This window comes from Ranitomeya imitator, chromosome 10 (genome assembly GCF_032444005.1).
Source record: "Ranitomeya imitator isolate aRanImi1 chromosome 10, aRanImi1.pri, whole genome shotgun sequence".
NCBI classification, from domain to species: Eukaryota; Metazoa; Chordata; class Amphibia; order Anura; family Dendrobatidae; genus Ranitomeya; species Ranitomeya imitator.
The window spans coordinates 68,928,133-68,951,622 of NC_091291.1; the positions used below are offsets into that span (position 1 = coordinate 68,928,133).

The following is a 23,490-nucleotide window of genomic DNA, read 5'->3' on the forward strand; positions in this document are numbered from 1 at the left end:
TTCACAGTAATGTTTTGAAGAATCTGTTTTCCCTTTGTTCAGCATTTATCCTTTTTGTTTTCAGTATTTGATGTCAGACTGCTTACGCAGATATATACATTTGATTACTATCCTCCAAGGCTTTTTTAGATAGATGCTTTTTGCCTGTTTTTGTGCTTTTTCTGCATCCCAAACCCAAAAGCTGCTCGTTTAACATTAAATGTGGAACACTACAATACTTGTTTCCCAAAATAATTGAAAAGGAGTTAGTTTTTGAAATGTAAGAAAATTTTTAACATGCCAAACAAAAATAATGTTCACATCCTTTCAATAACCAAAAGCTTGTTTCATATGGAATGCTTGAAATAAACGTTCAAATAAAATCAGATTTCTTTATGAAAAAAACGTGTTTTAATAGACGTATAATTTAAATAACTTAGATTGGAAAAAACTAACAAAAGCAGGCTTTAAAAAAAAAAACAAAAAGGGGAAAAACAGGATATGGATTTATTACTTCCCCCAAAACCTGTTGCACGGTCCCTCCCTACCTGGTCTAAAAGTTCACTCCAATCTCAACCCTCCTGAGACTTCCACCTAAAGTCGCCGCAAAGCTCGCTTTTTGTCTGTCTTCTTTTTTGCTGCCAGTTTTTTGTCACGGTCTCCAGCATGTTTCTTGGCCATTGGCCCATCCCCAACAGCCACTGCCGCCGATGCAGATGAGCAGGGGTCCGTGGCATCTTTGCCCCTTAAGGATGAGCTCTGGGCATGAATTTCTGTCATTAGTCTTGCACGGGATGCATACTCCTCATAGTTCTCCAGTAAAAGACGGCCAGCCTCTTCATTCAGCGCTGATTCAGGGTTCGGATGAATCAACAAACACTTTATGGTCTTTGAGAAAAGAGAAAAAAAAAACATCAGTGAGATAACTGGTGCATCATCCGCCTGCAGCTGCGCCTTCATCGGTGGAGTAACTGAGGGTTTCCACTGCTGCACTACTTGTAATTGTTTAATTTCTATTCATAAATCAATAGCACGTATAAATATTGTAATATATCTGATTACACAAATCTGACTCGTTCTCCTGGACTGAGCCTTCATTTCCAACTCACAGGTAATGTCTTCAATGAACACAGACTTTCCCATTACTCAGACAGATGGCAGTCCGTGCGCAAAGGTCTATGGAGAAGGGTAACGATTTCAGGAGCACTGGCAGGAGGACATCTGCCTCTAGCCTCTCTGCCTTTCTTTCCCAACCTCCCCATAGGATTTGTAAGGGTATCATTTATTTGTAGTGGGAGGATGTGTCTTCTGAATACAGGTTAAAACCTATAAATTGAGAGTCAACGATCAATCCAGGAAGAGAAAAGCAGATTCCTCTGATAAGATATACGACAAAGCTGCTTATTTTCATGCGCACTATTGATTTGTGATATAAAAGTTATTCACAGTTAATCCAAGTAACACATTTAAAAGACTCCCCTTTCCGCTTCCACAATGTAGAAAAGTGACAGCTGAAGTAGTCACATGACTGTCACATTGGGAACCCCAGCACTGACAAGGCAGGTGAGCTGCTGGTCCAGGAGATATTTTTAAGCCATGTGGATCACTTAGAGTAAGGCCGGGTGCCCACAATCCAGGGCTAGCAGCGCTTTGGACGCAGCATATGTTCGCCTCATCCAAAGCGCTGCCGTCTATTGAGCGCAGGTGAATCCGCATCTGATCACTGAATCATGCGGAATCACTACGTCCAATACATTGGCCTCTGCAAGAGAAATGGACATGCTGCAGTCTGGAGAGACACGTCGTTTGTCCGTCTACTCCGGTGATCCGCAGGCGTCTGCACGCATTGTGAGCATGTAATTTCCTGAAATCCTATCCACTATGCTGTAACACCTGGACGCTGCCGGTTGGATTGTGTGCACCTACCCTAACCGGTTTAATTTTTATTTCATAAATAGCACAAAAGAAAAGTAACTAATATAGCTTAGACAAATCTGCTTTTCTCCTCCAGGACTGATCAGCAGTAATTCTGAAAATTCTCACTGAGGTAGAATCTGTATTCTGTAACACACTTTCCCATTAGTGGGAGAGTAGGAAATAGTGGGGGGATACTGATGAGATTTGATGTAGACTGAGGGGGGAGCAGGAGGAGCTCAGCCTTTAGCTTCAGTCTACATAGAATTGTATCAGTAACACTTACAGTATAATTGCACATGGTACGTGAATATCAATAATGATTCACCATGAATGCAACTACCATACGACCTATCATCGTATATAACATATATATCACAAAGAACAGATGATACTGGGTCAAACAAAGTCATAAAATCACAGTACTTTATCAAAAAATGTTAAAATATTGACAACAGGTGACTAAAAGGAGATGAATAGCACAAGAGCAGGATTGTGCTATATAACAACATTGAGGAGAGGCATGGGACCAGGGGTCAATAGATATAAATGCAGACTCCAATAACAATAATTGATAACCAACCCAGAGACAGCGGATTAAATAACCCAACATATGGGGAGATGAATATACCCTAAAATACTGGCACCAGGTCCCTATCCATAGAGAGGTCCCAACAATGAGCGCTGCATAGTAAGAAGCAGTGGGACTAATAATAGCCCATGTATTGCAGTACCGCCGCTATAATACTAGGAAAAAAAAAAAAAAAATCACAAACGCAGCGAAATGACAGTGTATGGCAAGACAAAAATTATACCCACCGCAGTGTAGCTCGACCCTCCTGGAGCACGCCTCCACCCCAACGCGCGTTTCGGTTAAAAAACCTTCGTCAGGGGGCATTGATCTGTGAAATGTGCTTAAAAAGGGGTGCTTTAGTCTCATGTTGTCAATATTTTAACATTTTTTGATAAAGTACTGTAATTTTATATGACTTTGTTTGACCCAGTATCATCTGTTCTTTGTGATATATAGAATTGTATCAGTAGCCTCTGCCATCTCCTATCTCAGTAATGGGAAAGTGGTCATTTAATACAGATTCTACCTCAGAATTGAGAATTTTGATAACCGTTCAATTTTGGGGGAGAAAGGAGCAGATTTTTCTGAAAATATATTACAATGATGCTTATTTTCATAGTCACTATTTAGAAATAAAACTACTACGCTTTACGTAATTAAGAGTTTATCCAGTAGATGACAATCCCTTTAGCTTCACATGTCCAACAAATACACAAAGGAAATGATGCCTCCTATGTGTGCATGTGTCAGATGCAAAGAGCTGAGATCTGTCACACCAAGTCCCCAAAGCTGCCATTTTAGCAGAGATGTTTAAACCTGGTGTGAAAAGCCAGAAGGCACCAATTTTTGAAAATTTGGCAACTTTTCAAAGTTGTTTCATGACAGTATTCTGGAGAAACTGAGGATGAGTCACACAAGTCTGCTGGAGTTGGGCTGCCAGTAGGTCAGTCAACATAATAGAAAAACACTGCGCTAACTGCTAAGATTTGCCTACTTTAGAAATTTGTCAGCTGGCAGAAAAATTGCCACAGATGCGCACGCCTTGGAACAGGACATTGCAGCGTCTGTGTTGGGTCTGAAATGCTTAGACCTCATTGTTCTTGTGACGCAAACGTGTGGCACCATAAAATCACAAGACTAGTGCGAGTATTGAGCCGTATAACTACAGGAGGACCAACACATTGTGCCCCAAAACACCAGGGATTCCGAGTGTGCTGGGGAAAACGGGTCTTCACTGAACACGGAGAATGATCAGTTCTGGAGGAGAAAAGCCAATATCACTGACAATATATTACTAAGCTATTTATTTCCGTGTGTACTATTGGTTTAGGCAATAAAAATTAAGTCGACAGTTACTCTTCAAGGGGTCTCAAAACAGTGTATATGCTCTGTATTTGCATATTGTAATCTCTCACGAGCAGGGGCGTCTTATTGTGCTTTACTGTATTGTTAACGTTGTTACCTATGACTTATGGTTGAAAAGATTAAACTGTAAAGCGCTGCGGAATATGTTGGCGCTATATAACGATTATTATTATTACTATATGAATGTCATACTGGACAATTTACAGTAGATTGTTACTTAGACGACATTATCCAGCACTCTATTCAAGAGCATAAAAATTGTAAAGGATTTTTCATAGAACCATGCTCGTCTGTACGCCGGCAATGCATCACTTGTGGGACACTCTTACCAGTAACACGTGTCTAATGCCAAGCTCTGCTTTCCAGTCTTTCTTTAAAACATTTACACAGATTTCTCCATTGTTGCTAACATTTGGATGAAATATTTTGGTAAGGAAGTATCCCTTTGGAGGGGCAGCGGGAAAATCTTTGCCCAAGATTAACTTCATTCTGAAAATTCCCCCTGAATATGGAGTTCCCTCTGCAAAACAAAAAAACACAAGTTTGATATTAATAACTTACAGGTAAGAAACCCACAGGCATGTTAGATCACTGAGAAAAAAAGGTCCAGCTTCACTGAATCCGTGAAAGTTTTCTTTATTCACAAACTTAAACATGGAGGATACAAACTTCAGCACAAACCATATGGGTAAGAATCTCAACGCGTTTCTGGAGACTAAGCTCCCTTAAAAGGGAACCGGTCACCTGAATTTGGCAGGACCGGATTTCGGTTATATGGGCGGAGTTTTCGGGTGTTTGATTCATCCTCCGTAGCACACGCCTGCGCAAGGCAATCTTGCGGGTGAGTATAGAACTATTTTTTTTTTTTTTTTTTAACAGGGATATGGTGCCCACACTGTATTATTGCGCAGGCGTGTATTACGGAGGACAGAGAATGAACTTCAATCCAATATTGCAGCCAGCGGGTAAGGAAAGGGTGAATCAAAAACCTGAAAACTCCGCCCATATGACCCAAAACCAGTCCCACCAAATTCAGGTGACAGGTTCCCTTTAATCAGGATTGCTCATGATTAAGGGAGCTCAGTCTCCAGAAACGCGTTGAGATTTTTACCCATATGGTTTGTGCTGAAGTTTGTATCCTCCATGTTTAAGTTTGTGAATAAAGAAAACTTTTTCACAGATTCAGTGAAGCTGGACATTTTTTTCTCTTGGATTCTACACGCCTGGACACAGCGGGTCCGTGCTCCCGAAACTCAGCTTATGCATCACGGGTGAGCTGGTTTATATTCCTTCTTTCAATCTTCGATCACTGCAAGATGTGTTCAGATGACCACATTGAAAGTCAGGTTCGTCGTGATTACATACGTGACTGGCTGTGCACTCGTCTGCGGAGATGCCTTTACATTATTCTGGTGTGTAAAATGGACAATATTCCTGCAATTCCAGACAAACTATTCATCTGAGTGGAAAAATCAGCCAGGTACACTGGCAATAAGGGGTCTGTGTGCAGCCCATTGAACACAGACTGATTGTTCACGCCTCAATTATCCCTTATTGCCACCCTAAAGCTATGTTCACACGTTGCATTTTTGCTACTTTTTAATGCAAATTTTAAGCTGCGTTTTACAGTACCAGAAAAGTATGATTCCAGAAAACTCATATGCAGGTTCTTTCCCTGACTGATTTGGAAAACTGCAGCATGTCACTTACATTTTTCACCCATAGAATCTTAAGATTAAGATTAATAAAGGACTTTATTCTGGCCGTGTCTTTATTTACAATACAACTACAGGATTAGTAATGGATACGTGTTTTATAGACGCCTCTCCATTACTAAGCCATGAGCTTGATGTCACCGGTCAATATAAAGGTGACATCAACCCCCCAAATATGAACCCCACTTGCTACTGCTACAGGGCAAGTGGGAATTGCCAGGCAAAGCGCCAGAAAAGGCACATCTAAAAGGCAGCTGAGAGCTGATGTTTTTTTAGCCTGTGAAGGGGGGGAGACAATATCCATAGCCCCTTCCTAAGCTATTAATGTCAGCCCGCAGCTGTCTGCCTAACATTTACTGGTTATTAATTATAGGGGGACCCCACGTCTTTATACAGTTGTGTGAGTATGAGCACACACACCCCCGCCCCATAGACCAGCACACTGCTCTCCTGAAATACTCTGTGCTCCTGTCACCCTGTTCCACCATACATCTGTGACCGCCCCTAGACCAGCACAATGCCATATGGATCACATAATGCCGCCATATATATTTATCACATAATACTCCCATAAACACCCCACATTATGCCGCCATATATTACATAATACTGCCATATAAATCACACATGATGCTGCCAAGTATTATATGTGATCTGTATTATGACATTGTGTGATCTATATGACGGTATTATATGTGATCTATTTGGTGGTATTATATTTGATCAGTATTGTGGAATGATGTGAAACCTATATGACTATTATATGAGAACTATATTTTGGGATTATGTGTGATTATGTGGCAGTAGTATGTGAGAATTATATGGTGGTTTTATGTGTGATCTATATGACGGTATGTGAGCAGTATATGGCGATATTATGTGAGAAGTATATGGCGGCATTATGTGAGAAGTATATGGCGGTATTATGTGAAGCATATGGTATGTGAGAACACTATGGTGGTATTATGTGTGATGTATATTACTGTGTGAAGTATATAGCAGTATTGTGTGTGATGTATATGGCCGTATTACCTTCAGAAAGGGGACCCATTCTAGGGTGGTTCTGGCTGATCACCTGCACGCGGGTCTGGGGTAATAGAGGGAGCAGCATGACCTCCAGTTAGGTGCAGTCAAGGGAGGGCTGGTGAGGCAGCTGAATAGAAGGGCCTTATTTTTATCGTTACTATACGGCTACATTTCTCTCCAGCCTGCTTCCCAGCGTCACATCGGACTGCGCCTGTCACCTCGCTTTCACACATCGCCAGGACTGGATGGAGAAGACAGGATCTGAGGAGGGGAATAAGGTTTTAGCATGCAATGTCTGGATCAGAACAGGCCATCAATCAGAAGAAATGTTTCCTGGATTTTTGTGGAGCAGACGGTCCATCCAGGTGTATAAAAGACAGCTCAATGTAAAATCCCTGGCTGCTCCGCACACTGAGCAGGGTGCCCCCCATAGACCAGCACACTGCGCTCCTGAAATACTCTGTGCTGATGTCACCCTGCTCCCTCCACCATAAATCTCCCAGAATCCTTGCTGCCTGCCATTCTCTGTCTACTTGTCAGTATAACTTTGCAGTCACTAATAGTGACGAGCGAATATACTCGTTACTCGAGATTTCCCAAGCATGCTCGGGGTCCTCCGAGTATTTTTTAGTGCTCAGAGATTTAGTTTTTATTGCCGCAGCTGAATGATTTACATCTCTAAACCAGCTTGACTACATGTGGGGATTCCCTAGCAAGCAGGCAACCCCCACATGTACTTATGCTGGCTAACAGATGTAAATCATTCAGCTGTATTTTTTTTACCTCTGTGCGCTTTTGTGTTTTCAAGTTCTTTGGTGGTGTGAACAGGTTCCTACAGACTTGTTCGCTATGCAGGTGGCCCATGTGTTTTTGGTTTTATAATTGTTCTCTTGATTCTACAAGACTGGGGAGTTCACCAGTCTTAAAAGCAGCCCACAGCTGATCCAGAAAAGGCACATTAGATGTACCAATTCTGGCGCCTTGCCCGACTCTTCCCACTTGCCCTGTAGCGGTAGCAAGTGGGGTTCATATTTGTGGAGTTGATATCACCTTTATATTGTCAGGTGACATCAAGCCCACAGCTTAGTAATGGAGAGGCATCTATAAGACTCCTATCCATTACTAATCTTTTAGTTATATTGTAAATAAACACACAGCAAGTATAAAGTCTTATTTGAAATAAAAACAAAATACACTTTTTGCTTAAAAATAGCAGTTACTTACCTAACACCCATTCCATTGAATCAATTGTCTCCTGAAATAAAAACAATATCCCTCACCTGTCCGTCATTCTGTCGCACGCTGTAATCCATGTCTGGGGATTACTAGCTTTCAACCTGGACGGTGCCAAAAGCAGATATTGTTTTATATTTTTAGTATGATTACAGGAGATGAGGGATTCAATGGAATGGGCATTTGGTGAGTATAACGGAATTATGTTATTTATAAATAAAAAGAAGTGTTTTGTTTTTAATTCAAATAAAAGACTTATACTTGCTGTGTGTTTACAATATAAGAGGAAGGGAAGACATATCAAAATGTTAGTCGAAGAGGAACCCTAAAAATAATTTGTGGTTGTCCGGATGTAGATCAGACTTCCCAGTTTATGCACCATCCTAGATCTTTTGGTGTGTGAATAATCAGGGCTAGATGTTGATTGACATTGGCCACTGAATCTGCCACCAGGAGATCACCCAGGTATGGGATGACGATGATTCCTTTTTTCTCAAGGCGGCAGCCACCTCCGTCAATTATCTTTGTGAAGAAAAGGTGCCAAGGACAGGCTGAACAGTAGGCACTGAAATTGGTGGATTACTCCCTGACATTCCAGTGCAAATCTCAGGAACTGTTAGTAGATGGGATAGACATGTTAATATGAGCCTCAGATCTAATGTGCATCATACAGAATTCCCCTTATTAATGGAATGACTGATTTTATGGTCTCTAATTTTCTGTACCCAGCCCTCTGAAGGGTACTGTACTGACCCAATACTGGTAGGTCCCTTTTTGAGGTGGAAGGGGATTGAGGCTTGGTGATGCGATACTTTTGGAGGAATCTATTTTGTAACCTTCTCCTTTGACCCGCACAATCCACTGATTTTTTGTGATGGCCTGCTAACCCTCCAGGAACAGAAGCCTACCACTGACTTCTCTGGTATCATGGTCTCCCTGGTGGGCCTGAAGAAACCTGCCACACTCGCTTTGGGGTAAAGCCACACCTTCCTGAGTCTTCCCCTTGAAATCCTGCTTTTGGGATGGGCAGGGACTACAAAATGAATGATATCTTGGGTTTTTCTTCGGGGAAAACTTTGTTATCAGAGGTCCTCTCTAGAATCTCATCTAGGACGGGACCAAAAATGTGTGCCTGAAAACAGGATGGAACAGTTTATTTTTTGAGTGACTGCCCCTCGACCATGTTTTTAGCTAGATGGCAAGTCTTGCTGAATTAGGCAAGACATTACTACTGGCTGCAAACCTCAGATACTGCGGAGATCTGCGATAAATTAAGTCAATTTATAACATGGGAAGGGATTCTAGAATAACTTGAGTGTTGAATTTTAATTGGGATGTTAACTCCTCAATCCAGAGGCAGATGAACCTGGCTAACAAGGTGGCAGCTATGTTGCCTCTAATAATGGCATCTGCTACCTCCCAGCTTCTTCTAAGTAACCCCTCTGCCTTCCCATCTATGGCATGACAAAGGAATTATGAATCCTCGAAGGGTACTGATGTTTTCTTTGCCACTAGCAATAGAAATCTCAATTTTTGGGATCTCTTCCAAAACCTTTACTTCCTCTGGATCAAAAGGAAACCGGGCTTTAAAATCTCTGGGGATGAACACAGGCAGAACATTCTCCATGGCATTTCCATATTGTCACGTCTGTCACATGTGCTCAGTGTGAACCTGCTCTCATTCGTGAAGAGGCCAGAGCACGAATGTCAAATCTGCCACTCTTGGTGTTCTCTGGCAAATGCCAATCACACTGCAGGGCGTTGGGCTGTTCGCACAACACGCACTTGTGGACCTCAGGCCCTCGGTTTCTGACAGTTTGAGCAGACATGGAAGTTAGTGGCCTGCTGGATGTCATTTTGCAGGGCTCACACTGCTCCTCCTTGCACAAAGGAGGAGGTAGAGGTCCTGCTGCTGGGTTATTGCCCACCTGGCCCCATTCATGTCTCAATGTATCTGCTCCATTCTCTGGACACTGCAGACAGCGGTCATTCTTGCCACACCTCACATTAATGTGCCATTCTGGATGAGCTACATCACTTTCGCAACTTCTGTGAGTTGTAGACTCAGCCTCCTGCTACTGTACAGTAGCTTTGGGTGAGAGCAATGACAAAATGCAAGTGTCCAAACCAGCCAAATAGAATGAAAACAGAAAATGCAAAACGTGTTGGGGCTGTAAGCAGAGTCCTACAGTGGAGACTATGGGTAAGAGGTGTTTGCAGCAAAATACGTTACCTTTTGTTCCCTTAAAGTGATATGCACTTCATTTCTGTTCTTACGGTATGCATCTTTCCAGTGTGGATCCGGCACTGTCTATAATTTTATTATTATTCACTAGTATTACTTATCGGCACTAAATAATTTCTGTATTCTAAGACGTTCAGTGTCGTTTTCCTCATGACGTTATGCATATGCTAGGGGACACTGTAAGCACTTGCACTTTGATTAAACTTGGTGCTGCATGCTGCTCTTCCTATCCACTAAAATATAAGTGGACTCTTACATCTGTGTAATCAAATTATTTTGTCAAAAACATTCTCTTCATTGCTATTTCTCTTTTGTGTTTCATATGTTTTTTAATAAATATATCTGATGTGGGACTTTTGTGCTCTATTTTCTTTTGTGTTTTCATATATTATGGGAGTGTCCCGAGCTATTATAGTCCCCCTCACCACTAGGTATAGAGTCTACTGCATTACTTATATGTTCTAAAGAATTTGTTACTTCTGTGGGCTGTAGACTCCACCTCATGCTACTGTACAGTACCTCTTTGGGTGAGATCAATGGCAAAATGCAAAAGTGATCAAAACAGCCAAAAAGGATGAAAACAGAAATGGTCTGTGGTCACTCCCTGCAGAATCACTCCTTTATAGGGGTTGTCTTGCTGATAGCCTATCATTTCTACCTGTTATCTGTTCCATTTGCACAACAGCAGGAGAAATTGATTCACAATCTGTGTTCCTTCATAACTGGACAGGTTGATTTCAAAGAATTCTGATTGACTTGGCGTTACGTTGTGTTTAAATCTGAGTGACTTGATTCAGTAGGGATCCATTCAGTATAATAAATTTACTCTGGGCTCCGTCTGGCCTCTGTTCAGCATAGTCCTTTGCAAAAGTGCACAAAACTGGCAGACCACACTTTTATACAATCCTAAAAGGACAGACACGGGCAGATAACAGGTCAGACGGCATCCAAAGTACCTCCATCTGCCTCATAGGGAATCTTCTGCCAGAGGCTCTATCTGAATCACACTTCACACATTTACACGGAAACCCTAGTGTACGTGCTCAGCGTAAAGCGCAAGATAAATGTGAGCCGAGCCTCACCGCGATCTTTGGGAGACAGAATGAACAAATCAAAAGCAGGGGTGAAGAATTGGATTTATTTTTTACGCCATTCCAGCAAATAAATGACTAATCTTCTGATCGGTGCGATTACAACTATATCAGATTTCTTTTTTGTTTGGCTGCTGTCACACTAAAAAATGCTTTTTATTGCGCATTGCCATATTTTGAGAACCATAATTTTTCCATATTTCAGCCGACAGTCATGTGAGGGCTTGTTTTTTACGGGATGAGTTGAAGTTTATTGGTACTGTTTTTGGTCAGATGACAGTTTTTTTTATTGCTTTTTATTCTGATTTTTGAGGCAGCAGAATGAACAAAATCCAGCAATTCAGCTTTTTTTTTATTATTATTTCATTCGCTGTGTGTTGAAACTGATAAGTCAGCTATTCTTCGGGTCAGTACAATTACAGCAAAACCACATTTATATTTTTATGTTTTGGTGCTTTTACACTTTTTTTTAGAAAAATATATTTTCGCATCGCTTTATTCTGAGAGCTATAACTTACTTTTCTGCTGATGGAGCTGTATGCTTGTTTTTTGGGAAAAAGATGAGTTTTTCGGCACTACCATTTTTATTTATATTTGTTTTTTTATCTCCTTTTACTTCACTTTATTCCAGCAATAAATACCGTATATACTCGAGTATAAGCCGAGATTTTGAGCCCAAATTTTTGGGCTGAAAGTGCCCCTCTCGGCTTATACTCGAGTCAAGGTGGGTGGCAGGGTCGGCGGGTGAGGGCGCTGAGGCATACGTACCTGCTTCCAGCAATCCTGACGCTCCCCCTGCCGTCCCACGGTCTTCGGTGCTGCAGTTCTTCCCCTCTTCAGCGGTCACGTCGGACCGCTCATTAGAGAAATGAATAGGCGGCTCCACCTCCCATAGGGGTGGAGCCGCCTATTCATTTCTCTAATCAGCGGTAACGGTGACCGCTGATAGAGAAAGAGGCTGCGGCACCGAAGACCAGCTGTCCGGGGGAAGGAGCGGGACGCCGGGAGCAGGCAAGTATGTCATTTACCTGTCCCCGTTCCAGCCGCCGGGCGTCGCTCCATCTTCCCGGCGCCGCTCTGTCTTCCCGGAGTCTCTCCCCACTTACTGTGCAGGTCAGAGGGCGCGATGACGCATATAGTGTGCGCGGCGCCCTCTGCCTGATCAGTCAGAGCGGAGAAACGCTGGGACCGGACGCCGGGAGCTGCAAGCAAGAGAGGCGAGTATGTGTTTTTTTTATTGCAGCAGCAGCAATGGCAGAGCTTTCAATGGAGCATCTATGGGGAAATATGAACGGTGCAGAGCACTATATGGGGCACAGCTATGGGGAGATCTGAACGGTGCAGAGCACTATATGGCAGCTATGGGGAGATATGAACGGTGCAGAGCACTATATGGCACAGCTATGGGGAGATATGAACGGTGCAGAGCATATAGGGCACAGCTATGGGGAGATATGAACGGTGCAGAGCACTATATGGCACAGCTATGGGGATATATGAACGGTGCATAGCACTATATGGCACAGCTATGGGGAGATATGAACGGTGCAGAGCACTATATGGCACAGCTATGGGGAGATATGAACGGTGCAGAGCACTATATGGCACAGCTATAGGGCAATAATGAACGGCGCAGAGCACTATATGGGGCAGAGCTATGGGGAAATATGAACGGTGCAGAGCACTATGGCACAGCTATGGGGAAATAATGATCTATTTTTATTTTTTAAATTCACCGGTAAATGCTGCATTTCCACCCTAGGCTTATACTTGAGTCAATAAGTTTTCCCAGTTTTTTGTGGCAAAATTAGGGGGGTCGGCTTATACTCGGGTCAGCTTATACTCGAGTATATACGGTAAGTCATTGTTAGCCCCTTTTTACATTTTTTATGGCGTTCACTGAAGGCTTGACTTCTAGATTTGGTTGCACTGGAAGCAGCAATACCAAATAAGTACTTCGTTTATTTCACTTTTTTACATGCATGCTTTCTGTAGCTTGGTCACCCAGGGGTCATCATGACAACGATCGGGCCACGCCGATCTGAAGGAAGAGGGAGCTCTCATTCCCCTGAATGTTGCGATCTAGCGTAGCATTTAGTGGGTTAGCCAGGGGCTGCACTGACACCGCTCCTGATAAGTGCAGCTCAGCCACTGGCACCTCTGAGCTCCAGCACACATTGGGCAAAAATTGCTGATATTTCTGCATCTCCTGCACGATCACAGATCTGGGTGCGGGGACCGCCGGCATGGGTCCCTTCACCTCTTCCCGTGCCTCAGCTATCGGCACTGACCTGTCACTGCGTGTTTACACACGACGGACATAGCAAGTCATAGTTCCTGCACTGACACACTCATGATGCTATGTCAGTAGATGTTCGTAAAGAAGTTAATGAAATTCTCATGATTCCGGACAGCCTGGGAGGGTCTTCATGTGGCGCTCTGCTTACATATGCACCCTTATGGGCTTATGACAGGCCACTGCATAATGTGAGGCCTAGAGATTTTTTTTTTTACATCAACAAAAAGGCGCCTGGACAGCAGCATCTATCTCTTATAGATGCTACTGAGCAAGTGCCGCCAATCAGTAAGATAGATGCTACTGTGCAGGCGCCATTTTGTTGGATGTAAAAAAAATTCTAAGCCTCACATTATATGCATGTAAAATAAAGGGCAGGTAAGTGAAGGATCAGTGGCCTATCATAAGCCATAAAGATGAATACCTAATCAGAGCACCACATGAAGACCCCCCCACAGGCCGCCCTGGAGTACGGGCATATCATTAAAGGCCCCTTCACATTAAGCGACGCTGCAGCGATACCGACAACGATCCGGATCGCTGCAGCATCGCTGTTTGGTCGCTGGAGAGCTGTCACACAGACAGCTCTCCAGCGACCAACGATCCCGAAGTCCCCGGGTAACCATCGGGTTACTAAGGGCAGGGCCGCGCTTAGTAACCCGATGTTTACCCTGGTTACCAGCATAAAAGTAAAAAAAAAAAACACTACATACTTACCTACAGCTGTCTGTCCCCGGCGCTCTGCTTCTCTGCACTCCTCCTGCACTGGCTGTGAGCACAGCGGCCGGAAAGCAGAGCGGTGACGTCACCGCTCTGCTTTCCGGCTGACCGACGCTCACAGCCAGTACAGGAGGAGTGCAGAGCACAGCGCCGGGGACAGACAGCGGTAGGTAAGTATGTACTGTTTTTTTTTACGCTGGTAACCAGGGTAAACATCGGGTTACTAAGCGCGGCCCTGCGCTTAGTAACCCGATGTTTACCCTGGTTACCAGTGAAGACATCGCTGGATCGGTGTCACACACGCCGATCCAGCGATGTCAGCGGGAGATCCAGCGACGAAATAAAGTTCTGGACTTTGTTCAGCGACCAACGATCTCCCAGCAGGGGCCTGATCGTTGGTTGCTGTCACAACGATTTCCTTAACGATATCGTTGCTACGTCACAAAAAGCAAAGATATCGTTAACGATATCGTTATGTGTGAAGGTAACTTAACTCAAAACTGAAAATAAACATTACACAACCACAGGACGGATTTCATCACCAGGTCTCATCAGTATAACGGCGCCGGCCTGACACTGTTGCACAATCCTGCTGACAGGTTCCTTTAACTAGTGAAACAGTTTTATAGGTCGTGTGGTTCTGGACGTGCCGATACCAAATGTGTATTTTATTTTTTACATAAAAATAATTATGGTACAATATTTTTATTTGTTAAAGGGAACCTGTCACCCCCAAAATCGAAGGTGAGCTAAGCCCACCGGCATCAGGGGCTTATTCTGTAATGCTGTAGTTAAGCCCCCGATGTATCCTGAAAGAGGAGAAAAAGAGGTTAGATTACACTCACCCAGGGGCGGTCCCGGTCCGGTCCAATGGGCATTGCGGTCCAGTCTGGGGCCTCCCATTTTCTTACGATGACGTCCTCCTCTTGTATTCATGCTGCGGCTCCGCCGCAGTCGTACTTTATCTGTCCTGTTGAGAGCAGAGCCAAGTACTGCAGTGCGCAGGAGTCGGGAAAGGTCAGAGAGGCCCAGCACCTGCGCACTGTAGTACTTTGCTCTGCCCTCAACAGGACAGATAAAGTACGACTGCGGTGGAGCCTCAGCATGAAGACAAGAGGACGTCATCGTAAGAAGACGGGAGACCCCGGATCGCGACGCCCATCGGACCGCCCCAGGGTGAGTATGATCTAACCGCTTTATCTCATCTTTCAGGATACATCGGGGGCTTATCTACAGCAATACAGAATGCTGTTAAGCCCCTGATGCTGGTGGGCTTAGCTCATCTTCAATTTTGGGGGTGACAGGTTCCCTTTAACTTTTCTACTTAGTCCCACTATGGGACTTTCACTTTTTGCAGTCTAAAAGCAGTTATAAAGCAATCCAATGATTTATAGAACGTTCAGTGCTGTGCTTACACGATCCAATAAGCTTGCCATAGCCTGGTGACCCAGATGTCGTCATGACAACCTCAGGTCACCATGGCAACAACAGTCCTCACAAAGACGTTGCGGGGGCAGATAAGGGAGAGGGATGCCCTCTCTGCCTTCTAAATGCGGTGATCGATCTTAGGGGGGTAAAACAGCCAGGAGCAGAGGAAGCACCGTTCCTGGCAGTGAGTCAGCTGTCATGTTTGCTGAACAACCCGATGATCGTGTGCAGCAGGTGTGCCCACGCAATTGCCATTACCTATCCATACATCCTAGGTTGGAGCACTGCTATGTATAGAGAAAATCAAGACCTATGTACATCAGCCATGGCCTGGCTTTCACAGGAGGATAGTAACGACAGTCAAGGGTGTCATCAACAGACACCACAAATGACAGCACATCAGCAACTTGCAATCATGGTTTATTTTCTCCCAGCTTTCATTCATGGGAGTGTGCACAAAACTGCTTTAGGCTAAGTGCACACGTTGCAGAATTGCCGCAGAAATTTCCGCGCCAATTCTGGAACTCCTGCCGCGGGTATATCACATGCAGAATTGGCATGCGTTTTCCCGCTAAACACTAGCGTTTTCCTAGCGATCTGTAGCATTGCTTGGAAAACTGATTGACAGGTTGGTCACACTTGTCAAACAGTGTTTGACAAGTGTGACCAACTTTTTACTATTGATGCAGCCTATGCCGCATCAATAGTAAAAGATAGAACGTTAAACATAATTTAAAAAAATGGCTATTCTCACCTTCCGTCGGCCCCCGATCTCAGCGGTGCACGCGACGGCTTCCGTTCCAATGGATACTTTGCACGAAAGACCTTTGTGACGTCACAATCACGTGACTGCGATGTCATCCCAAGTCCTTCACGCAAAGCATCCCTGGGAACGAAAGCCGCCGCGTGCACCACTGAGAGGAAGGACTCCGGGGGCCATCGGAAGGTGAGAATATCACTATTTTAAGTCTTTTTTTGACAATTACACTATACACTATACACTATTACAGCCTTACACTATAGCTGGTCCGAATAACTAAAGCAATTGTTACCATCCACCTCTCGTGTCTCCCCTTTTCCCCATAGTTTGTAAGCTTGCGAGCAGGGCCCTCATTCCTCCTGGTATCTGTTTTGAACTGTATTTCTGTTATGCTGTAATGTTTATTGTCTGTACAAGTCCCCTCTATAATTTGTAAAGCGCTGCGGAATATGTTGGCGCTATATAAATAAAATTATTATTATTTATTATTACAATTATATGGTTCCCAGGGCCTGGAGGAGAGTCTCCTCTCATCCACCCTGGGTACCATCCGCACATGATTCGCTTACTTCCCGCATGGTGGGCATATAGCCCCATGCGGGAAGTAAGCGGATCAATGCATTCTTATGTGTGCGGAATCCCCGCGTTTCCGCACAAAGAATGAATATGCTGCGTTTTTTTTCCAGAATGCGATTTCGCCGTGGAAAAAAAAACGCAGCATGTGCACAAAAAATGCGGAATGCATTCTAAAAATAGAATGCTTAATGTGAGCATTTTTTTTAGCGTTTCTATAGCGAAAAAACCATGAACATGTGCACATAGCCTTAGGGTATGTGCACACGATCAGTAAACGCTGCAGATTGGATGCTGAGTACTTATGCAGCATCCAGATATTACAGCATAGTGGATGGTATTTCAAGAAATTCCATGTCCACTATGCATGCAGACATCCGCAGAGACAGACATGCGGAGTCTTCCCAGACCGAGCATGTCTATCTTGTGGAGACATGATTGGGAGATTTGTCTAGCAGCCCATGCAGGCGTATGGCTGGATACAGCAGTCAGGCACCGGCTGTGGATGCACGGGCACAACCCTCATTGTTTTACATTAGAAGAGACGCTTCTGGTTTACTTTTCTAAAAGTGGAAAACCCATGAAAGAATTCTCAGTAGAATATACTAACCTGGCCCTTCAATGCTAACTTGTACATCCGTTATATCTTCTTCATTTGGAATGATTTTTATGCCTTCGGGAGGGTCAGATGTCAAAGTAGAGACCTCTTTGTAAACCTGGCGAATTATATGTGGAGGCAAGTTTTCAACGTTTGAATTCTGCAAAGAGAAAGCAAAAGAAAACCCCATTAGCATTATATCTAATGGAGGAGTAACAATTCACACCAAAACATGCAAACTTCTAGCGCAGCTAAAACCTGAAGAGATTCTTTAAGGTACCGTCACATTAAGAGACGCTGCAGCGATATAGACAACGATGCTGATCGCTGCAGCGTCGCTGTTTAGTCGTTGTGTGGTCGCTGGAGAGCTGTCACACAGACAGCTCTCCAGCGACCAATGATGCCGAAGTCCCCGGGTAACCATCGGGTTACTAAGCGCAGGGCCGCGCTTAGTAACCCAATGTTTACCCTGGTTACCATTGTAAATGTAAAAAAAAAAAAACACTACATACTTACATTCCGGTGTCTGACGCGCCTTCCTCCGGCGTCAGCTTCCCTGCACTGTGTAAGCGCCGGCCGTAAAGCAGAGCAGTGACGTCACCGCTGTGCTCTGCTTTACGGCTGGCGCTGACAGTGCAGGGAAGCGGACACAGGGGACGCGACAGACACCGGAATGTAAGTATGTAGTGTTTTGTTTTTTTTTTTACATTTACAATGGTAACCAGGGTAAATATCGGGTTACTAAGCGCGGCCCTGCGCTTAGTAACCCGATGTTTACCCTGGTTACAAGTGAACACATCGCTGGATCGGCGTCACACACGTCGATTCAGCGATGTCAGCGGGTGATCCAGCGACTAAATAAAGTTCCGGACTTCTAGCTCCGACCAGCTATCTCACAGCAGGATCCTGATCGCTGCTGCGTGTCAAACAACGATATCGCTATCCAGGACGCTGCAACGTCACGGATCGCTATCGTTCTAAAGTTGCTCAGTGTGAAGGTACCTTTAGTTTTCTGGAAAGTTCTGCTTCAGTTCGATAAAGAGAACCGGCCGTGACAGTATGGAGTCCACACTGAGCCCCTCTGATGGGAGCAAATTAACTTTATTCCCCTGGCAGCCTCACCCTTTGTCACCGCTCAGTGTATCGACTGTACCCACAGCCCCGGCACCCTAATGCTAAGCTGGCGGTCCCTCAGTGGGGAGCACAGGGTGCAGCCACCACCCTCTATACACAGAGCTGTGACTGAAGCCAAATGCTGCTGGCAAGAATAAAGTTTATTTCCTCCCGGCAGAGGGGCGGGTGACAGATTACTATTAACCTGCAGATAAGCCCCAAATTGGCAAATGAATAGCGTTACATGACAGGTGTCCATTAAAAAATATCAATCCATGCCGCACTTTCCTTCCCCAGGTGCAACACTGAAATTGTAAAGGCTTCCAGGTTCTAGCATTGGCTGCGAGACGAAGGCCCAGCAACCAATCAGTAAGCTCTGCTAGGGTCACCAGAAATCCCCCCTCAGACGCTTAGGACGTGACGTCCGAGACGCAGCCAATGCCAGACAGCAGCGGAGACTCGCAGGCAGACCTCGGAGAGGACAGACTGAAGGGGCAGTGTTTATTGTTGTGAAAAGAAGACTAAAGGTGCCGTCACATTTAGGTAACGTTCACACTAGCGTTATGCTAGTGTGCGTCGGGTTAGCGTCGGGCGACGCACGCGTCATGCGCCCCTATGTTTAACATGGGGGACGCATGCGTTTTTGTTTGTTGCGTCGTGCGACGCATGCGTCTTTTTTGCCGCAAGCGTCGGACCAAGAAAACGCAACAAGTTGCATTTTTCTTGCGTCCGATTATCGGCAAAAAACGACGCATGCGTCGCAAAACGCAGCGTTTTTGCGTGCGTTGCGTCGCACAACGCTAGTGTGAACGTAGCTTTAGCGACGCTGCAGCGATCTAGACAACGATCCCGATCGCTGCAGCGTCGCTGTGTGGTCGCTGGAGAGCTGTCACACAGACAGCTCTCCAGCGACCAACGATGCGAATTCCCCTGGTAACCAGGGTAAACATCGGGTTACTAAGCGCAGGGCCGCGCTTAGTAACTTGATGTTTACCCTGGTTACCAGCGTAAACGTAAAAAAACAAACACTACATACTTACATTCCGGTGTCTGTCCTCTCCGGCGCTCTGCTTCTCTGCACTGAGCGCCGGCTGGAAAGCAGAGCACAGCAGTGACGTCACCGCTGTGCTTTCCGGCCGCTGCGCTTACACAGTGCAGAGAAGCAGAGCGCCGGGGGACAGACGCCGGAATGTAAGTATGTAGTGTTTGTTTTTTACTTTTACGCTGGTAACCAGGGTAAATATCGGGTTACTAAGCGCGGCCCTGTGCTTAGTTACCCGATGTTTACCCTGGTTACCAGTGAAGACATCGCTGAATCGGCGTCACACACGCCGATTCAGTGATGTCTGCGGGAGTCCAGCGACGAAATAAAGTTCTGGACTTTCTGCGCCGACCAACGATGGCACAGCAGGATCCTGATCGCTGCTGCCTGTCAAACTGAACGATATCGCTAGCCAGGACGCTGCAACGTCACGGATCGCTAGCGATATCGTTCAGTGTGAAGGTACCTTAAGGGTATGTGCACACATAGATGGAACCTCGGCAGATTTTTCTGCACCTGTTTTGAGAAATCGGCAGGCAAAAAGCCCTGCGTTTTATCTGCGGATTTTATGTGGTTTTTGTGCGGATTCCATCTGCGGTTTTACACCTGCGGATTCCTATTATGAAGTGGGTGTAAACCACTGCAGAATCCGCACAAAATTGACATGCTGCGGAATAAAATTGCTGCGTTTCCGCGCTTTTTTTCCGCAGCATGGGCACTGCGGATTTGGTTTTCCATACGTTTACATGGTACCGTACAACGCATGGAAAACAGCTGCGGATCCGCAGCGTCAAAACCGCTGCGGATCCGCTGCAAAATCCACAACATGTGCACATACCCTAAGAGTTCTTACCGCTCATTTATACAGCGGTCAGTAATCGCATTGGCAGCTTGGATTCCGGGAACATGCTGCCCGAGAGTCAGGTGCAACCAAGGAGACCGCCCGCAGCAGGATAGTGGCACTGCATGCAGAACTACTACGTTCACATTTGCATCTTTGGGCGCAGCGTCGTCGACGGATACCGACGCATGCGTCATGCGCCCCTATCTTTAACATGGGGTGCGCATGGACATGCGCCAGTATGCGTTGTCATGCGTTGTATGACGCATGGGTTTTTTTTGGCGCACCAGACAGGGCGCGGACGATGCTACAGGTTGCAGTTTTGATTCGTCACATTTCTGAAGAAAAACACATGCAACGCACCTGCGTCGTAAATGCGCCAAAAAACACATTAGTGTCTATGAAAAAGGCATAGGGTGCAGGTGCCAGCGTTGAGCCGCATTTTTTGACGCATGTGCCTTTTGACTAAACGTATTTTTTGGGGGCCTTTTTGATCTTTAATTGTATAGGACAACGCATGCGTCGAAAAACGCTGCGTTCTGTATGCGTTTGACATGCGTTGCATCAACGACGCTGCGCCAAACAACGCAAATGTGAACGTAGCCTAATGCGTCCTGCAAATACGGCGTCTGCACCCCAACAATGCCCAGTGGGCACATGTACACACACGGGGGCCCAGCCAGGACCCGGTCATACAGGAGCAGTCAGACAATGGCAGACTCCGCAGGAGGCCGGGCACACACTCACCATGCCGCAGGAGGTTACGGGCCGCCACAGAAGATACCGCGCTCTCCTCCGGGGGGTACAGCGCTCCGGTAAGGGGAATCCGGAAACAAGGGCCTGGTAGCAGCGAACGAGAAGGAAATGGAAGTGACGCCGATGCCAAGCTGGGGCCTAGCTTACACTGACGCCCGTAGACGTTCTTCTCTAATTCGTTAGCTCACGGGCCCCTCCCCTTACCGTCCAGCCCGGTCTCCCAACACCCAGGCCTCCCGTGCTCGCGTTGGCTCCCCGGCACTAAGCCTCCACGGCCCACCGACACCCCTTCATATAACCTTCGTCTATTTTCTGGACACGCCCACTCCAAACCGTTCTCTCTGACCTATCAGAGAGCTGCGACGTCACACCTGTTAACCAATAGCCGCACATATAAACGAATTTTGAGCCGTAGCTGCTCCCACGCAAGGATTGGCATTCATAGCGTCCAATCACAGGGTGCGGTGCAAAAGCGTGGCCTCGCACCAAAGAACGCGGCTCTGGATTGGGCGGTTTGAATATCGCAGAGTGACGCTGAAGCAGAAGTACCTGGGAAGTGGTTGCTGCTGTCAGTACAGACAGAAGCTGGGACTCCTGGGAGCGTGTGGTGACATGGGTGTGACTCCTGGGTGCTCACTGTCACATGGCGGAATCTCAGGGCACTGCGCTATAGAGACGGAGAAGGAATGGCAGCGTGAATAATACACTGACCGATCTGGACTCCCACCCATTCCCGATCACTGGGGCCGACAGTGAGGTGTAAAGAGCAGATGGCTATGGACGACCACCGCTCCAATCACCCCAGTGATCGAGGATGGATGAGGAGAACTACAGTGCCCAGCCAGCACATGGCGAGGGAGCTCGTGTACAGCCGCAGGGGTCCTCCATGTGAGGGGGCAGATTCCCAGCCACAACCTCGGAATTGTCCTTCATGTCATAGTTTTTTACTGATTGTCCCCTTACATAAGTCCGGTCTATGGGGTCAAAACTTTGCTAATGTTGGTCATATATCTGGTAGACATCTATAGACCCTATATATATAGACCCTGTATATGAGTCCATGATGAGCTGTAGACTGCAGGGCCCATCACTACTGTCCGTCCGCCGGGCAGCTTTCTGGATTAGAGAAATACAGTAGACCTGATCTTCACCCGTCTCTGCTCTCTATCTAACTTCACCACCTCCCCTCTCCCTCTGGCCGACCACCATCTGCTCACCTCATCCCTGTCCTCCCCACCAGTCATCCATGTCCAGCAACATGCACACCCACGCAGAAACCTTGCACACCTAGACACCCGCACACTCTCTGACTCCATCCTACCACTGACATCCATATCCTCACTCCACGACAGACACTGCCACTGCTTTCTACAATGCCACTCTCGCATCAGCTATTGACACGGTCACCCCTCTCGTCCATGGCAGAGTGCGACGTATCAATAGACAACCCTGGCACAATAACACCACCAAAAAGCTCCAGCAAGTGTCCAGGGTTGCGGAGCCGCGTTGGAAGGAACACACTCGCAAGATGACTTCACTGTATTCAAACAAGCAACACTCGCTTTTAAAGGGCCACTGTCACCCCCCTCCAGCCGTTATAAACTAAAAGAGCCACATTGTGCAGCAGTAATGCTGCATTCTAACAAGGTGGCTCTTTTAGTTTTTGTTTCTGTTATTCCCACAGTAAATGTATTTATAATTCTGCTGAAATACCTGTCTTTGTCCATGGAGGCGGGACTAAAGCCTCCTCTTAGAAGCGCCCAACTGCCGTCAGTCATCTCTTGTGTAGATTTTCGCCGCCCCCTCAGCGCTGTTATTGTGTGAATTCCAGCGCCTGCGCTCTGCTCTTCTGCCTTGCGCAGGCGCATAGATCATTATCCGTCCGAGCGCTGGTGCCGGGTTCCTTTCTGCGCCTGTGCGGCCAGCCTGTTACTGAATCCCCACCCCGCACTGTGTTATGCAGTATGCACAGTGCGGGGCTGGGATTCCTGGGCATGCGCACTGCGCTTGTCAGACGCTCCACAGGTCCCCCGCCTTCCAGCGTTGTTCTGTGCGGCTGTTCCAAACGCCGGCAAGGATACCTGTATATTCCGGCAACGCTGAAAGGCAGGGGACCTGGGGAGCGTCTGACAAGCGCAGTGCGCATGCCCAGGAATCCCAGCCCCGCACTGTGCATAATGCATAACACAGTGCGGGGCGGGGATTCAGTAACAGGGTGACC

General features: G+C 46.0%; 1 protein-coding gene across 2 annotated transcripts; it reads right to left on the bottom strand.

The window, feature by feature from the left end:
• Positions 1-367: 367 nt before the first annotated feature.
• UBE2S (ubiquitin conjugating enzyme E2 S) lies at positions 368-21,607 on the bottom strand. 2 transcript variants are annotated; one of them, XM_069742002.1, is made up of 5 exons: positions 21,474-21,607; positions 21,261-21,353; positions 17,530-17,677; positions 4,162-4,352; positions 368-867 (listed from the first exon to the last, which is right to left on the bottom strand). In XM_069742002.1, exons 2-5 carry the CDS (start codon positions 21,261-21,263, stop codon positions 574-576), a joined length of 636 nt encoding a protein of 211 aa, XP_069598103.1. In that variant the 5' UTR covers positions 21,264-21,353; positions 21,474-21,607; the 3' UTR covers positions 368-573. The 2 variants fall into 2 exon arrangements, with proteins under 2 accessions (XP_069598103.1, XP_069598104.1); XM_069742003.1 differs by lacking the exon at positions 21,474-21,607 and having other exon boundaries at positions 21,261-21,406.
• Between the last annotated feature and the right edge of the window lie 1,883 nt (positions 21,608-23,490).

Excerpts from the sequence above, each read along its gene's own strand:
- UBE2S (XM_069742002.1), bottom strand. Across the intron at positions 4,353-17,529 it reads AGTTAGCATTGAAGGGCCAG|AGGGAACTCCATATTCAGGG; the intron begins GTTAGTATATTC and ends TTTGTTTTGCAG. Across the intron at positions 868-4,161 it reads GCATTAGACACGTGTTACTG|ACCATAAAGTGTTTGTTGAT; the intron begins GTAAGAGTGTCC and ends CTTTTCTCAAAG.